The 16,223-nt window shown below is 37.4% G+C and overlaps 1 protein-coding gene across 2 annotated transcripts in view; it reads left to right on the top strand.

Moving 5' to 3' along the window:
• The first annotated feature begins 9,497 nt into the window (after positions 1 to 9,497).
• LOC113119843 (collagen alpha-1(XXII) chain-like) overlaps positions 9,498 to 16,223 on the top strand; it is a 61,508-nt gene continuing 54,782 nt past the window's right edge. The window contains exons 1-3 of one of the 2 annotated variants that reach the window (XM_026289527.1): positions 9,498 to 9,772; positions 13,824 to 13,978; positions 14,254 to 14,820. In XM_026289527.1, coding sequence (XP_026145312.1) covers positions 13,888 to 13,978; positions 14,254 to 14,820 — 658 coding nt within the window. In that variant the 5' untranslated portion in view covers positions 9,498 to 9,772; positions 13,824 to 13,887. The remainder of the gene's footprint in view (positions 9,773 to 13,823; positions 13,979 to 14,253; positions 14,821 to 16,223) is intronic. The other variant, XM_026289528.1, reaches the window with a different exon arrangement.

The following is a 16,223-nucleotide window of genomic DNA, read 5'->3' as shown; positions in this document are numbered from 1 at the left end:
ATGCAGGTGCTGAGAGAGAGATATTAGGCAAGCTTATGTACACATGCACGTGTTGCATAATGCATATGCATGCAAAGTGAGATCGAAAGTCAGAGATCACACTGAAAAGCTGTGATTTAAACAGAAAAAAAGAAAAGGAAAGTTTTAAAAAAACTATATATATATATTCTAAATAAATTATCTAATTGAAAGAATTTAAGTTTATATTTATATTAGGTATACAGTACATTATATACCGGGCTTGACATTAACACCCGCTGGGTGGATTTTGCTCGTGGCGGGCAACACAATGACTCCATCTAGCCATTTTGGCAGGTTGAATAATTGTAGCGTTTTTAAAAGGCATCTGAAATAAGCCATATTGCAATGTGACACTATGACACTACAACTCCCATGAGTATTACATGCACACAGTGTTGCCTTGCGCTTGACTGCTAGTGACAGAAACGAAGAGACAGCTAACTTTTTCTTGTCACCCCAACCCTCTACATTGTGACTAAATCATCATTCTGGAAAATGATGAAAAAAAAAAAAAACTGCACCAGTTTACAAATAGTATATATATATATATATATATATATATATATATCAGTCTGGCGAGTAAACTAAAATATTTACTAGCCAATGGCGATTCAATTGCTAAGGTGTCCTAGAGGGTGGCAACCTAACCAGTAGTCATTATTAGGTCCTGAGCACAAAAATGACACAAACTGAAATGTGTTCTTTATGATGAGAGGAACGTTCCCCTCAAATTTTAATGAAGGTAAAAGCAACTTCGTCCATGCAAGCATTGCATGCATTTTCCGTGAGGTTTTAAGATTGACCTACTTTCCATTGCAACTTTTAACAAATAATTTCCCAGTGTGATTCAATAAAGTAATCCTGAGTCTGATTCGGATATTTAAACAGTGTTTCTAATCCTAAATGTTTTTTTGTTTTTGTTTTCAGTTTAGTTTTTTATCTTTTTTATTAATCTTCTACATCCATGCACCACATTTATTATGCAATAAGAAGCTACTTTTTATGTATTTATCTTAATACATGGTTTTATTTAAAGAGGGAGCTTTACACACAACCTTATCAGCGCTAATGATAATGACCTGTATTGTTATACATTTTATGTAGTCTTGATTTAGGTGTGTACAGTGGTTTTACATTTAAAAGAATCACTAACCACATTGGCTAGTGAGCAAAAAAGTTAATGTCAGGTCCTGGTAGAGAGCATGTCAATGGGAACACAGTTCATGCATGTAGCTCACTTCTAACTAGCTGATTATCTGTATCAGATGTGTTAACAAAGAGACATACAATATGTGCAGAGCAGTGGGGAGCGAGGACTAGCAACACCCTGGCAACCACCTAGAACAACTTAGCGACTACTAAACAACACCCATGTAGTGACACAATTGCAACCACCCAGAACACATGAGTAACAATCTGGCAACCACAAAGAACACCTAGGCAACATCCTCACAACCAAAATGTAAGTATGGACATTTGATGTGGTGTTCACCTCTGCTGGCTTTGAAGTGAATGTGTTCTCGCTAGTTTCTCAGGGCCAGAAAATAGAGCAAAAATGAAAGAAAGAAAGAAAAAAATAGAAAGAAGTGCCCACAAAAGCAGCATTATCAGCTGCTTCCATCTGAACACTCACATCTGTGAGCGAGCGGATCAGGACAGATGGATATGGCTGTCTTGAAGGCCTGGGGTTTCAGGCAGATTGTTACAATTCTTCAGCAGATTTGAGAGCCTGTACGGTGCTGATGCTCGTTAAGCCCATTGCCCTTTCGAAACCAATTTCAGCATCTCTGCACCCATGCCTGTGTGAATATGTGGTCAGCTTGCTTTTTCCGGTGCTTGGCTTGGGTCTGGATTACGCCAGCACTTTCCCTGCTCTGGGTCACCGGGATCAGCCTCACTCAACAGCACAGCCATACATATAATCCCATCAGCCCCAGCGGGGAAGAAGAGGATTTCAGGGGGACTATGAGGACTTGGACAGAAGATTAGGCCACTGAATATCTCATTCCACCTCACAAATGGAGAGTAAGATCATCAAATCAGGGATCGTTTGCTTGCTTTACATTTCCACGGGTGTGGATTCAGAGTTTATCTGCTGTTTTTAGCCAGAGAATTTAGAAATGTCAGAAACATGCTGAATAGTTTGCCAGAATGTGCTGTGTACACTGTCAGAAAAAGAAAAGAAAAGAAAAAGTATGTTATTATAAAATACCTCCAGGGGTACAATAGTTTTGAACTGGGGCAGGACCCTCAAAAGGGCACCGTTGTACCTAGTTTACCCCTAAAGGGTTAATATAACACTAAATTGTACCTTTAGGCATACGACAGTTTGTAACTGGGGCAGAACCCTCAAAGGGTACCTTCTTTACCCATAAAGGGTTAATATTAGTACAAAACTGGACCTTTAGGAGTATGACAGTTTGTCACTGGAGCAGTACCCTTAAAGGGATGCTTGTGTACATTCTTACCTTTGTACATTATTTATTCTTAAAGGGTTAATAATAATAATTGTACCTTTAGGGATACAACAGTCTGTAACTAGGGCAGTACCTTCTTTACCCCTTAAAGGTTAATATTAGTAACTAGGATTTAAGTACTGGGGCAGTACCCTCAAAGTCTGTAGTCTGTAGCCCCATCTAGTGGCTGCTAACAAAATAATAAAACGTTTACTAAATGTTTGAAAGCTAAATGTTTGTCAATAAGAGGAAAGAAGGCCATGTGTTCATGAGAGCACATGTGGGTGTGTGAGTGTGTGTGAGCTGGCTTTGACATCATCAGAGATCAGAGCACACCTGCACGCTGACCCCAATCCTTATCATAAGAATCTTACTGTCAATCACTGAGACAACTGTTTAACACACTCTCTCTCTCTGCAGAGTCACGGTCTTGAACACATGCGGTCTGATGATTCGACAGAAACACAGGCAATACATTATGGCATCAGTTGTGAGTATATAAAACTTATATTCTACTATATTCTGTTAGACAAAATTATTGTTCTTATTACAAAATTACAAAAACGTGTTTATTTATTAAAATATCTGTGGACAAGTCACAAATCTTGTCACAAGATTGTCAAAAAAATAAAAAATAAAAATAAAATCTTTTATTTGAAGTCTTAAAAAATGTAGTTTTATTTTAGGTAGAATAACAAGCATGGCAAATTATTGTAGTTTTCTATATTTTTGTTAATGCTATTTGTATTGTCCTATTTTGCATATATGCATACATCCTCCACTTTTAAATTAAACTGATGTCTTTTTAAATCAGAAAAGTGTAACAAAGTGTAACAAAGCTACTGCAATATAGAGAAATATAAAGTTTTTGTAGATTATCAAAATGGCCATAATAATAATAATAAAAATAAAAAAGTGTTTTACATGAGTTTACTTTGAACAAATATTACAATGATTTATGTAAGAAGTAATACATTAAAATTTTAATATATCCCCTATTATAAACATGATTATTAGCGTTATAAATATTATGATTATTTTTTATATATAGTTTAGTTTACATGTGAATATGGGAATTACAGTTTAAGTCAAAAATTTGCATACACCTTGCAGAACTTAATTACTTTACCAAAATAAGAGGGATCATACAAGATGCATGTTATGTTTATTTAGTACTGTCCTGAATAAGATATTTTACATAAAAGATGTTTACATATAGTCCAGAAGAGAAAGTAATGTTTGAATTTATAAAAATGACCCCGTTCAAAAGTTTACATACGCTTGATTCTTAACACTGTGTTGTATTTTTAGCGATAGTTGTTCACGAGTCCCTTGTTTGTCCTGAACAGTTAAACTACCTGCTCTACCTTTCCCCCAACTTTTTGAACCCTTTCCAACAATAACCTTATGAATTTGAGATCCATCTTTTCACACTGAAGATAACTGAGGGAATCATATGCAACTATTACAGAAGGTTCAAAAGCTCACTGATGCTCCAGAAGGAAAAACCATGCATTAAGCGCCAGGGGGTGAAAACAGGGGTTTGAACAGAATTAAATTTATTCTCATTTTGCCTATGTATATATATATATATAATATTCTTCTTATTTATTTATTTTGTTTTTCATTTAGTAGCTACTGCCTTTTCAGAAGCTACAGAAGATTTTACCTGATTTTCCCCTGTTCCTTCTGTGAAATAATTTTCTATATGACTATATGTATATATTACTTTATGTAAACATCTTTAATGTGAAACATCTTTTTCAGGTCAGTACAAAATAAACAACTGTAAACTTTTCATTTCAAGTGTAAGTAGTGACCAATAATTTATAAATTTTCAAAAAATGCATCCTGGAATGTTTTAAATGGGTTTGCTGGACACTTGCCTCTTTTTCTTTCTTTATGTGTTCCAACTCATCCAAAAAAAAAAAAAAAAAAAAAAAAAAAAAATCATTAAATGAAACAATTGATTGAATTTTATTTTTTATGAACAAATTCACCTTTACGGACATTGTTTCTACAAAACCAAAGTGTTGAAGTATAAAACTTCAGAATATCATAAACAAATTCAAATTCTCCACTGGTAGTGTGCATGACTGATATCCTTTCCATAAAACAATACATGCAACTGTCACACTTTTGGATATGTGTGTGTCTTACAGATGCAGGAGAGTTTGACCTGCCAGAGGAACAATGCCATGATCCGTCTAAGTGGCTGTGGCATTCAGCTGGTGTCTAAAAAGGGCTGTCTCTCACGCACACCTGCCCTCCATCTGTTATCGACACATGCTGAGGATTCTGTTTGCTTGACGCTCTCCTCCTCCTCCTCCTCCTCCTCCTCCTTCTCCTCTTCCTCCTCCATACAGGATCAGGGTCGATCTCCTGCTCAGGTCTCTGATCGAGAATCTGAGAATCTCCCCCCAAAACGCCCTTTAAAACTTGCTCCGCTAGAGCTCCCCCTAGAGGTGCAGCGGCAGAAGCTCAAAAGCACTCAGGAGGCCAAAGAGACATATCCGAGAAAAGTCAAAGTTTGTTGGCGGGACGTCCTGGACAAGTCTCCAGAACGCTCCCCGCTGAGTACCATCACAGAACCACACAAACCACTGCTCCCTGTCAATCAAGTCAAACTTTGTTCTTATAAGTCAGTGGGGAAGGAGGCGGGGAAAACGGAAGGTAATTTGAACATCTGCTCAACATGTGCTCCTGAGAACGTCTGCCAATCAGAGCAGGGCAACAGTCAGTCAGCCACTCCCGCAAAGAGCCAGGATGCAGTCAAGAAGCGTCAAAGACTGCAAAGAACCCAGCGACTAGAGGAGGATCAAAGCAAATCCAGCTCGTCAGCAGGTGAATTATCTGCTGATGAGAGCAATCTGGCCCTAGCCGGCCCTGGGTAAAGTGGGTAAAGTCGGGAGAAGGATGGCTGTTAATGACATTCAGGAAGCCATACTCTGACTCTTTGACCTGAAGAGGAAGTGCAGCATGTGGTGTACTTGAACATGGCAATAGAGTCATGTTTACTGAACATTTTTAAACCCTCTTGAGTTTAGATAGAAAAACAGCTCAGATGAAGCCCACAGTTATGTCGAAAACAGCACAACATTCCTGATCTGAATATTGGTATCTATGGGATTATGTTCTGATTATGATAAAATAAACCCAAACAGGGGCATCAGGACATTTACATAAAAATTATTACACTACTAATAAATAAAACCAATCTTCTTATAAACTAGTGTTAAGAAAACATCCAAAAATACACAAATAAGTGTTTATTTTATTTATTCAGTTTATTTATTTGTGACTGTAGATTTCGTAGATTTAGATTTTTGAGCCATCAGAAATACGAGTTTATCTGTGATTTTATTCTTGATATTTTGTGACTTTTTCTCATTTAGGGCCATAAATGTGCATGCAAAGTGAGGATACACTGATGTGTTTTGAAGTGCACACAAATAATTTCTGGACGAATTTGATGTTCGTGGGTCAATTATGATGCATGTTTATTTATTTATTTTTTATTTATTTATTTATTTATTTATTTTTGCTTCAAAGCAACTGTACCGACCCAAACTAAACATATTTCTTGGATATATGTTGTTATGTTGGTGTTTTGCTATCCTGGTAAGGGAAATGTTTTCCTTTTCTCATCATTTTCAGTGCTAAAAAAGACTTTCTCGGACTCAGGTAAAAGTGAGCTATCATTTCTATTTTCAACGTATATGAAATTTCTTCCAGAATTTTTTTAAGTTTTTCTAATTTAGGGCAATGAACGTATCTAAATAAGTTGTGTTCCAAATCTGAAGTTGATATGAAAAAAGTAAATAAAAAATAGGTTCCTGTGCAATTTTGTGCGTTATACCAAAATTATCCACTTTTTTATGCAGTTGTTCTGTCACAAATGTATACATTTTTCTCTCAATATTTCTTCTATCGTAAACCACCAAATATGGAATCTTGAGACTCAGACCTTTCCAACGATATGTTTTTGGTCAAGATTTAAAACAAGTTTTCATTCTAAAACACAACACATATTGTTAAATGACTCGCCCCATTAAGGGGAGGAGCCTTCTAAAAGATTTTAAAGGACCATTTCCATGGTAACACAATGACCAATTTCAAAACTAAATTAGTTTTAAGGTTTTAAGAGTTAAAATTATGTATCATTTATGATGATTAATTAAACGTTGTGACAGGTCAGAACTTCTATTATATATATATTTTACTGTTCCTACATAATTTGTAACAGAAACAGTGATAAAATATCTATTTAGGAGTCTTAGACCTTACTAACGATATATATATATATATATATATATATATATATATATATATATATATATATATATATATATATATATATATATATATATATATATATATATATATATATATATTGTCATGATTAGATTAGGATTTAACTGTAATATAGTAGTATAGAGTATAATCATATAAAAGTAAACTTCTACCATTGGGATGGGAACAGTTAGGGGGTTACAAAATATGGTTAAAATTGTATTTTTTATTACTTTTTTTATATTAATCGCTTGCATTGTTTGACAAATACTGATATTAAAAATGTTCTGAACATACCTAATTCCTTCTTGTTTTTAATAATGTGATATTTAGGGAATTGCAATCATCTCTCAAATATGCATATGTGTGATTCATAGAATGACAATACGTACAGAAAACCCACATATGCTTCTCTTTCAGAGGTGAGATCTATACATCGCAAGTGGTCTTCATACAAGTGGCTTGAAATTGGATTAAAAAGTGCATTAATGTTCTATCTACAATGCTAGAATAAGAAATGTTTTTTGTTGTTGCAAGCTAGATAAAAATAGAATGTCCACATTGACAGTCCAAGCACAGAATTTGTCAATACTGTTCACAGCAGCCAATAAAAATGTAAATGATCACTGTTTATTTCCCTCTTTTACATAAATCAATGAAATGTTGCTGTGTCTGACACATTCAGAGTTTAAGATGTGAATAAATCGCTTTTCTCTCTGGAGACCAAAATTACTATAGTGCTAAATGACTCAAATGACTTTCAGAGAATGTCATTTCAGCACTATAGTGCATGCGCTACAATGCCACTCTACTAGAAAAAAACAGTAGAAAAGAACACCAGATGGTGATTATGGGATAGAGGTATGGTTTACTGTTTATTAAACCACTATCTATCTATCTATCTATCTATCTATCTATCTATCTATCTATCTATCTATCTATCTATCTATCTATCTATCTATCTATATATATATATATATATATATATATATATATATATATATATATATATGTTAAAGTAACAGGCAACAAATGCAAAAGCCTTCTTTCCACAATTCTGTTGTAAGCTGTAATGTAATATTTCCGTAATAAAATCTTCATATCTGAATGACCTTTACATCATTTAATGTCTCCCCTGTTAAGCTCCAAGCTCTTCACCTCATTAGCCACTCTTGTAGATCTGCATCTGTGCAGACCCATCAGTTGTCTTCTGCTGGACTTTGCCCTGTGCTAAAGTTAGTGTGACCTCCAGGGAGACCCCTTACAAAGGTAGAGGATGGAAATAGAAGAGGTTTCCTTTCAACAAGACGAAGCAGTTACTTCCTGCATGATTTTATTGTCTGATGTTTATTTCTGTGTGACTCGGTTGTTGATATGTTTTACTGAGCATTAAGATGGGATTTAGGGAGTTTGGAAAGTGTGTTTGTGCATTTTCGTGTGTGTCCGATATCTGTGAAAGTACACACAGATGTGACTTGAAAAGTAAGACTGGAGGAAGAAGGAATGAGAGAAAACAAGGGTCTTCAGAGACACACCATGCACACAGGATATCTGTCTCGTTCAGCCTCAGAGAACAAGACGATCAGACAGGAAAAGCTAAAACTAAAAATAAAAAAAAAAATTAAAAAAACACCAGAGAGGTCCTCCTGTAGTTAACACAATAATCTTTTAAAGTAGGAAAAGTTCGTTTTAATTGAGTTTCCTCTGAGAGATTAACTCCACGAATACTTTGACATTTAGTTTACGCTTGTGTTTAAAGAGATTAGTACAATTAGTACAAGAACACACATTCTGGAGTAAGTCTCTTATTTTGTTTCCTAATATTTCATTTGTCTGTCTGTCTGTTTGTCCACCTGTCCATTGTTCTGTCTATCAATCTGTCTGTCTATCTATCATATCTGTCCATCCATCCATTCTTTCTATCTCTCTCTGTCTCTGTCTGGCTGTTATTGTATCCACTGTATACCTCCATGCATCTGTCATTCTTTTTGTCTGTCTGTCTGTATCCATCCATCCATCCATCCATGGTTTTGGGTGTCTTGAACCAGGTACAGTAAATGTTTTCTAATTTGCATTTTAATTTAGTTATTGGACTGGATATCTTAAACCCAGAACAGGTTTTGGAATGTTTAATTGGAATTATGACTTCTGCTTCCCCCTCTTAAACTAGAATGGATGTTTATCATTGTGTGTTTGTTCTTTTGTAAATGTGGGTTTCAATCAAGTGAAAAAAAAACAAACAACTTAAAGATTGAAATAGTTAAAGGGATAGTTCACCCACAAATGACAACCGTCATCATTTACTTGGCCTCATGTTGTTCCAAACCAGTATGAAATTCTTCTGAAACAATTAAGGCCCATTCTTTCATTCTGAATGTTTCACAACCCTGGAACATCCACACTCCCTCTGCACACATTTTCTTAATTCTTTTACTTTTCAAAACAGAAAGTTGTTTATGTAGTTATATGACACACCACTTCATATAGTGAACACTCAAAATAGACAAAAATGCTGTGGCTAAAAGTCACCTGTCAGCCCCACTGGCAACCTGTGGTCAGCTCCGCCTGGCCTGGAAAGACTAAAGCCATGAAAACAAGAGGGAGAGAGTGAAGGAATGGGAATGAGAGAAAAAGAAAGACGAAGAGAAAGAAAGTGACAAAAATATCCCAGAAAGTTGCTCTATAATTGGCGCAGTCTGTCAGAGCCCTATTTTATGTGCGTGAGCAGGGCAGGGCAGCCATCTCGTCCCCACTGAAACCCAACACTTACAGGAGCAGTTCCTCGTCCCTCCCACCTCCCAGCAGAGGAGAGCAGACTCCACAACACTCTGCTCCTCACTGCAGGAATACTGTATGTGTGTGTGTGCCATCACACCTGTACTTGACCTTACCTGGAGCTTTATTTCCAGGAGGATGCTGCTTTGATACTTCAGGTGTCTGTGAGGTGTGTTTCAGGAGGAGGTTGAAGAAGACCTTCTTGTTCCCACAAACTGATATAACAGGTAAGAATGAGGTTTATCACATCCCCATATCCCATCAGTGCACGTCTCGTTATAGTTTCTTAATTGTTGATATTTTATGCTAGAATATTCAGCCATTAATCTCAATAGCTCTGTCTGGTCTTCAACTAGTGCTTTGGTTCAGCATGCTGTTCAGTTGTTTTGTCACAATCTGTATGGTTAAAAGCGCTGTATATATAAAGGTGACTTGACTTGGCTTCACTTTCTTTGTTCTTCCACTTTTTTTGGAGAACTTTAGAAGAACAAAAGGCTGGTTTTTACATCTCAAAAGGGGAAGAGTGAAGCTTTCTGGTTTGTTCATCAGCAGGTTGCTCCCATGCTGGTCGTTTAGCAGAGCTTTGGAGTTTGGCCGGAGTGTTAATGGAGAAAGGTTTCAGAGACTCGAAACTAGAAATGTAACTGCAGTTACAACTGCAATTCACTGCATCCTCAATGAATAGAAATCAGGTAATAGGCCTGGTAACCAATTGATTTTAGGATCCAGGGAAGGTAAACAATATGTTTTGGAGCTGGTAATCGAAAGATTATAGGCCGTGGGACTGGTAATCCAAATTTTGAAGGCCTTGTAAACTAAGCAATTGTAGGTTGTCAGGCAGGTAAAAAAAGATGGTAGTTCAAAGGGCTGGTAACAAAATGATTACAGATTATTTAAAGACTGAATATTGAAGAACATTTTAATGACCCAAATAACGTTTTTCCACAATAAAGAACCTTTTGTGGAATGGAAAGTTTCCATGGATGTCAAAGCTTCATCATGGAGCCATAGATGCCAATTTTTATTTTTAGACTGTAGGGCTGGTGAACAGAAGGCTGTATGTGACCTTGACATTTGTGCCTAAAGGTCTTAAAGGGTTAATTCATCCAAAAATGAAAATTATGTCATTAATAACTCACCCTTATACTGTTCCAAACATGTAAGACCTCATTTTATCTTCGGAACACAGTTTAAGATATTTTAGATTTAGTCCGAGAGCTCTCAGTCCCTCCATTGAAACTGTGTGTACGTTATACTGTCCGTGTCCAGAAAGGTAAGAAAAACATCATCAAAGTAGTCCATGTGACATCAGAGGGTCCATTGGAATTTTTTGAAGCATCGAAAATACATTTTGGTCAAAAAATGGCAAAAACGACGACTTTATTCAGCATTGTCTTCTCTTACGTGTCTGTTGTGAGAGAGAGTTCAAATCAAAGCAGTCTGGATATGCGGTTCGCAAACGAATCATTCAGTTCACCAAAACGAACTGAATCGTTTTAAACGATTCGCATCTCTAATACGCATTAATCCACAAATGACTTTTTTAATGTGGCTGACACTCCCTCTAAGTTCAAACAAACCAATATCCCGGAGTAATGCATGCACTCAAACAATACACTGACTGAACTGCTGTGAAGAGAGAACTGAAGATGAACACCGAGCCGAGCCAGATAACGAACAATAGACTGACTCGTTCACGGGATATTGGTTTGTTTGAACTCAGAGGGAGTGTCAGCCACATTAAAAAAGTTAACAGCTTAAGTAATTTGTGGATTAATGCGTATTAGAGATGCAAATCGCTTAAAATGATTCAGTTCGATTTGGTGAACTGAATGATTCGTTCGCGAACCGGATATCCAGACTGCTTTGATTTGAACTCTCTCATAACAGACACGGAAGAGAAGACAATACTGAATAAAGTCGTCGTTTTTGCCATTTTTGGACCAAAATGTATTTTCGATGCTTCAAAAAATTCCAACGGACCCTCTGATGTCACATTTTCATTTTTGGATGAACTAACCCTTTAAACATAAGCCCATGATATACTTTGTCCAGTAGTGAGACATCCATTAATTATTAGTAGGGTCTGTGGATGTCCATGCCCACTTTACCAGGGTTGCCAACTCTTACACATCTGATGTGACACTCAACGCTTTCAGCATCAATCTCACGCTGAAGTCCAAGCGTAAGTGTCACGCCAGATGCGTGAGAGTTGGCAACCCTGACTTTACACATGAGGCCTAGTCCATTGTCTTCATGGACTAGGTTAGAATATAACTGCTTCTGGAAGAGTATAAAAAAGCAACTGTACTGTGCATGTGTCGAACTCGTCTATCAGTGCTCATTCACCATTGAGTATACCTTGAAGCTGTGCAGACACAGATGAGCATGAGACGGAGTGGAACGTGGAAAAACAAGTTTATCCATACCTATAATCTCAAGTACTTTTTGGACATTGACCATATAACTTTTAACAGTGAACAGAAGGGCTAAAAACAGAAATGGGTGTTCACTTCTACAAACATTTCATTTTAGCTATTTTAATCTCTTTTTAACCAAGTGTGGGTCCATTAGTTTTAGAAAGCAGCAGGTAATTTAGGCTAATAGCTTGACCAGAGGGCTAGTAAAACAATGTGCCCTTTAATACTTCGGGCTTCTAAACCGACTGCAAGGAAACAGAAGTCTTTGCAACTCTGAAATTTGATGTCCATAGAGATGCCAGCCAACATACCAGCTGGTATACCACATCTGAATAAAAGGAGGTTACACGTGGCTGTTTCTTTCCACAAAACATAACTGTTGTTTACTGCAAACATATAAATGCTCTGGTTATACTTTGGGACAGTAGTTAAATGAATGCAGGATACTTTCACAGCATCAAAGAAACATAAGAAGACCTGGTCTGGTCAGAGGGTTCAAATTGCTCATCATATTGAGAGATACTGTTGACTTTTAAGACCAAAAAAGCAATGTAAGGCTTTCTGGGTCATATGATGATAGTGCAAACCTTCAAGAAAAAAGGAGGGAGAGGAATGAGATTTATGGAAGGGAACAAATAAAAGATACTGAATTGTGTGAGAGGAGGCATCAGGCCGGGAGTCCACAAGGAACTGGAATGTTTTCCTATTGGCCAAACAGATCGAAAAATGGGACGTTTTTCATTTCTAAATGCATCAACTAGTACTGGAAAGACAAAAGGTGGACTTTTAACTCAATAACTGAATCAATGGCATTTTTACATGACATCAGAGTCCCAGTTAGTTATATTGTCCTTGATGAAGGTTTTGCAAGAAGAATGGTAATTTTTGCTCCTGAAAGTTAGACAGCTTAAGTGAAACTGCCTGTGAGGATGAGATGCCACATCATCAAGGCTCTGCAAACCATAATTCAATGCTTCCCAACGTTGCTGCCTCGGTCTCTGATGAAAGTGTGCTCCCTGGGCTGTACTAAACACCACTAAATCAGAAGAACACCCTATTTATACCAAAACATCAGTTCAGCTAAGCCAGAGGATAGTGGTTAGTCACCAGCAGTGGAATGTATAGTTAGGTGAATGGGGGAATGAATAACAGTTGGACGTAAAACTTTCTCAGATTTACTTTCTGTTATCCTTCCTTGTTTACTCTGGTTTGCTAATGGATACCTACTATATGTGTTATTTATAATATTATGTACTTTTTTCTAAATACATATTAAATACACATCACATGCATGCTAGATTTTTTGCTAAAGTATATGTATATCAGAAAACAAGCATTTGCACTTCATAATATACCTGGTGTTAGGAGCAACTACTTTTCCAGATGTGTCCATCACACATTTGGATGAATCTCATGGAAACATATGTAGGTCACATTTCATGCTTAAAAAATAAGATTAAAATTATATAATATAATTGTATAGATTTGGAATCATTCAAATTAGTAGAAATTAAAAACATAATTTTTTTAAAGATTTCATATTATTTAAAGTATTGTGAGAGTGGTGTGTTTAAAGGTCATGAAAAACAATGACTTAGCCTAAAGCTTAAAATGGTAAATAGCCCTGCATTCACTTACATACTGTTTTTATGAGCATGACTCATCTTGTTATCAGCTTAAACTGAAACAGCAACTTGAAAGTACAAATCAGGATTAATGTGGTCTGCACCGGTAGTACATCAGTTAGTGCAGAGCTAACATGAATCATACACTCCACTTCCGTTTGCAATCGTTCAATATAACTCAGCTCACAGTCCAAATGACTGATCACCTCACGCTTGTTCTCATTCCTCTACAGGAGCAGCAAGTTGATGATCATCGCACCTTAGCGGGAATATCAGCAAACAACAGCGGAGAGGGAGATGAAGTTTCGATTTGGGCTCAGGATCTCTTTGGTCCTGACCATACTGGCTCTGACTCTGTACGGGGGCTTAGTTGAGGGACAAAGGGCAGGTGAGGTCAAATACTAGCCTAAATATACAGTTTTCATGGCCCCTAACCACATCTCTGTTTAACTTTAGCTTGGTGGTTCTAATTTTTACTTTCAGTGAGTCTGTTGTAATGTGGGCAAACTGAGGTTTTGAACCTGACATACTAGTAGCTTCAAGTTCTTTGCCAAATTCAGCCCATGTATTATCCAACCGGACCATGGTGGAAATACAAACCTCATAAATCTGTGGCTAAACTGTATAGACACAGTCTGTAAAATGTTATGTCCTTTGTCCCAGGTTGCAAGAACGTCCACTATGATCTGGTATTCATTTTGGACACCTCTTCCAGTGTTGGCAAGGAAAACTTTGAGAAGATCCGGCAGTGGGTGGCAAACCTGGTGGAATCTTTTGATGTAGGTGCGGAGAAGACACGTGTGGCCGTGGTTCGCTACAGTGACCGTCCTACCACCGAATTCAACCTGGCCTGGTACAAAACCCTTGACGAAGTCAAGCGTGCTGCTGGGAACATCCGCTATCTGGGTGGGAACACCAATACTGGAGATGCCATCAGCTTTACCACCAACAATATCTTCACAGAATGGGCAGGGGCGAGGCCTGCCAGTAAGGGCATTCAAAAAGTGGCAATCTTACTAACAGATGGCAGGAGTCAGGATTTTGTTTTGGAGCCATCAATCGCTGCAGCGGCTGCTGGAATCAGGTTGTTCGCTGTAGGGATTGGGGAAGCACTGAGGGAGGAGCTTGAGGAGATTGCGGCAGAGCCCAAAAGTGCTCATGTGTTCCATGTGACGGACTTTGATGCCATTGACAAGATCAGGGGCAGGTTGAGGAGGAGACTCTGCGAGAGTGAGTACTGATTTTGCAACATGTACAGTACATGCTTAAAAAAAACAATAATAATAAACGTTCCAAAAAGGGGTTTTCACAGCGATGCCATTGAACAGGTGTCCAAATAGAACACACCTGAACCAGCCAATTAAGGCCTTTAGACTCACTAGAAACTTCCAGGCAAGTGTTTTGGAGATGGTTGAAACTAAACTCTGCAAGGCATTGGTCTTCAATAACCAGGATTGGAGACCCCTGTCAAAGAACAAGCCTGGAAAATCCTGGTCCTTGAGATCCATTTTAGCTCCAATTCAACTCACATACCTATAGCTTTCTTGTAAACCTGAAGATTTGATAACTTGGTTCAGGTGTTTGTTTTTTTATTACGCTAGAGTTAAGCTCTTTAGGAAAGTAGGCCAAAGTTGCCCATCCTGCTTAGGAAGAACTATTTTGGGTTCCCCAAAAAAGAACCATTTATTAGTGTGAAGAACATTTTTATAATCTCAAGCAACTTTTACAACTACAAAGGAACCTTTTGTGCAGTAGAAAGGTTCCTGATCAGGGGTTTCCAAACCTTTTCCTGTAGGGCCACTGAGCTGCAGAGTTTAACTCCAAACCTAATTAAACACACCTGAACCAGCTGGAATTGTTAAAAACTTCCAGGCAAGTCTGTTTGAGCTAAAATTGGCCCTCCAGGAGCAGGACTGATCACCCTCGTTCTTTACTGAACTGTAGATGCCAATAAAGGAACTTTAGAGATGACTTTCTTTATACAGTCAGATATAGGTGGGAGTTGACTTAACATGCAATTGACTTGACAGTTAACTAAAAACATTACATCTAACCTGCTTTTGTTGGCACACATTTTCATTCACACGAAGGTCTGTTCTGTGCCATACAAGACTTGTTGGAAAGGAAGCTCTTTGGCCTGGACATTTTTGTGGTTTCTTGGTTCAGTGAGCTCTGAGTAAAGATGTGTAGTAAGTACAAGAGAGCTCAAGTGTTTTTACAGATCACATCTGCTCCGCAGGCAAAGATGACCTAAAAGTGCATGTGGGATTGTCTTTGGAGGCCATTACAAACAACAAGCTTGTATTAAAAATATGAATATAGATTCCAAAATACATAAACCCAAACCGTTGAGGCATGTGGCTTGTATTGACCATAGCACACCAGACTTGACATTCCTTACTTAAATTAATGAGAGCAGGAGAACAACAACACCTGGAGCTCTTTAGTTTGAAGTGGAAATCTGAGTAGTAGCACTCAAACTATCCAGAACTCACGTGTACTAAAAATAGTATTAAAACAACACATTTTGTTGAAAGCACACTCTTTAAACAATTATTGGTATTTGAAGAGGTTGCAATGCAAGCCTTTTCCAATGCCTTATTTAAGTCAGACAACCTTGTGGGAAGAAAGGG

This window comes from Carassius auratus, chromosome 19 (genome assembly GCF_003368295.1).
Source record: "Carassius auratus strain Wakin chromosome 19, ASM336829v1, whole genome shotgun sequence".
NCBI lineage: Eukaryota > Metazoa > Chordata > Actinopteri > Cypriniformes > Cyprinidae > Carassius > Carassius auratus.
The sequence above is the reverse complement of the archived record's forward strand: the minus strand, read 5'-3'. Positions and strand labels throughout refer to the sequence as shown.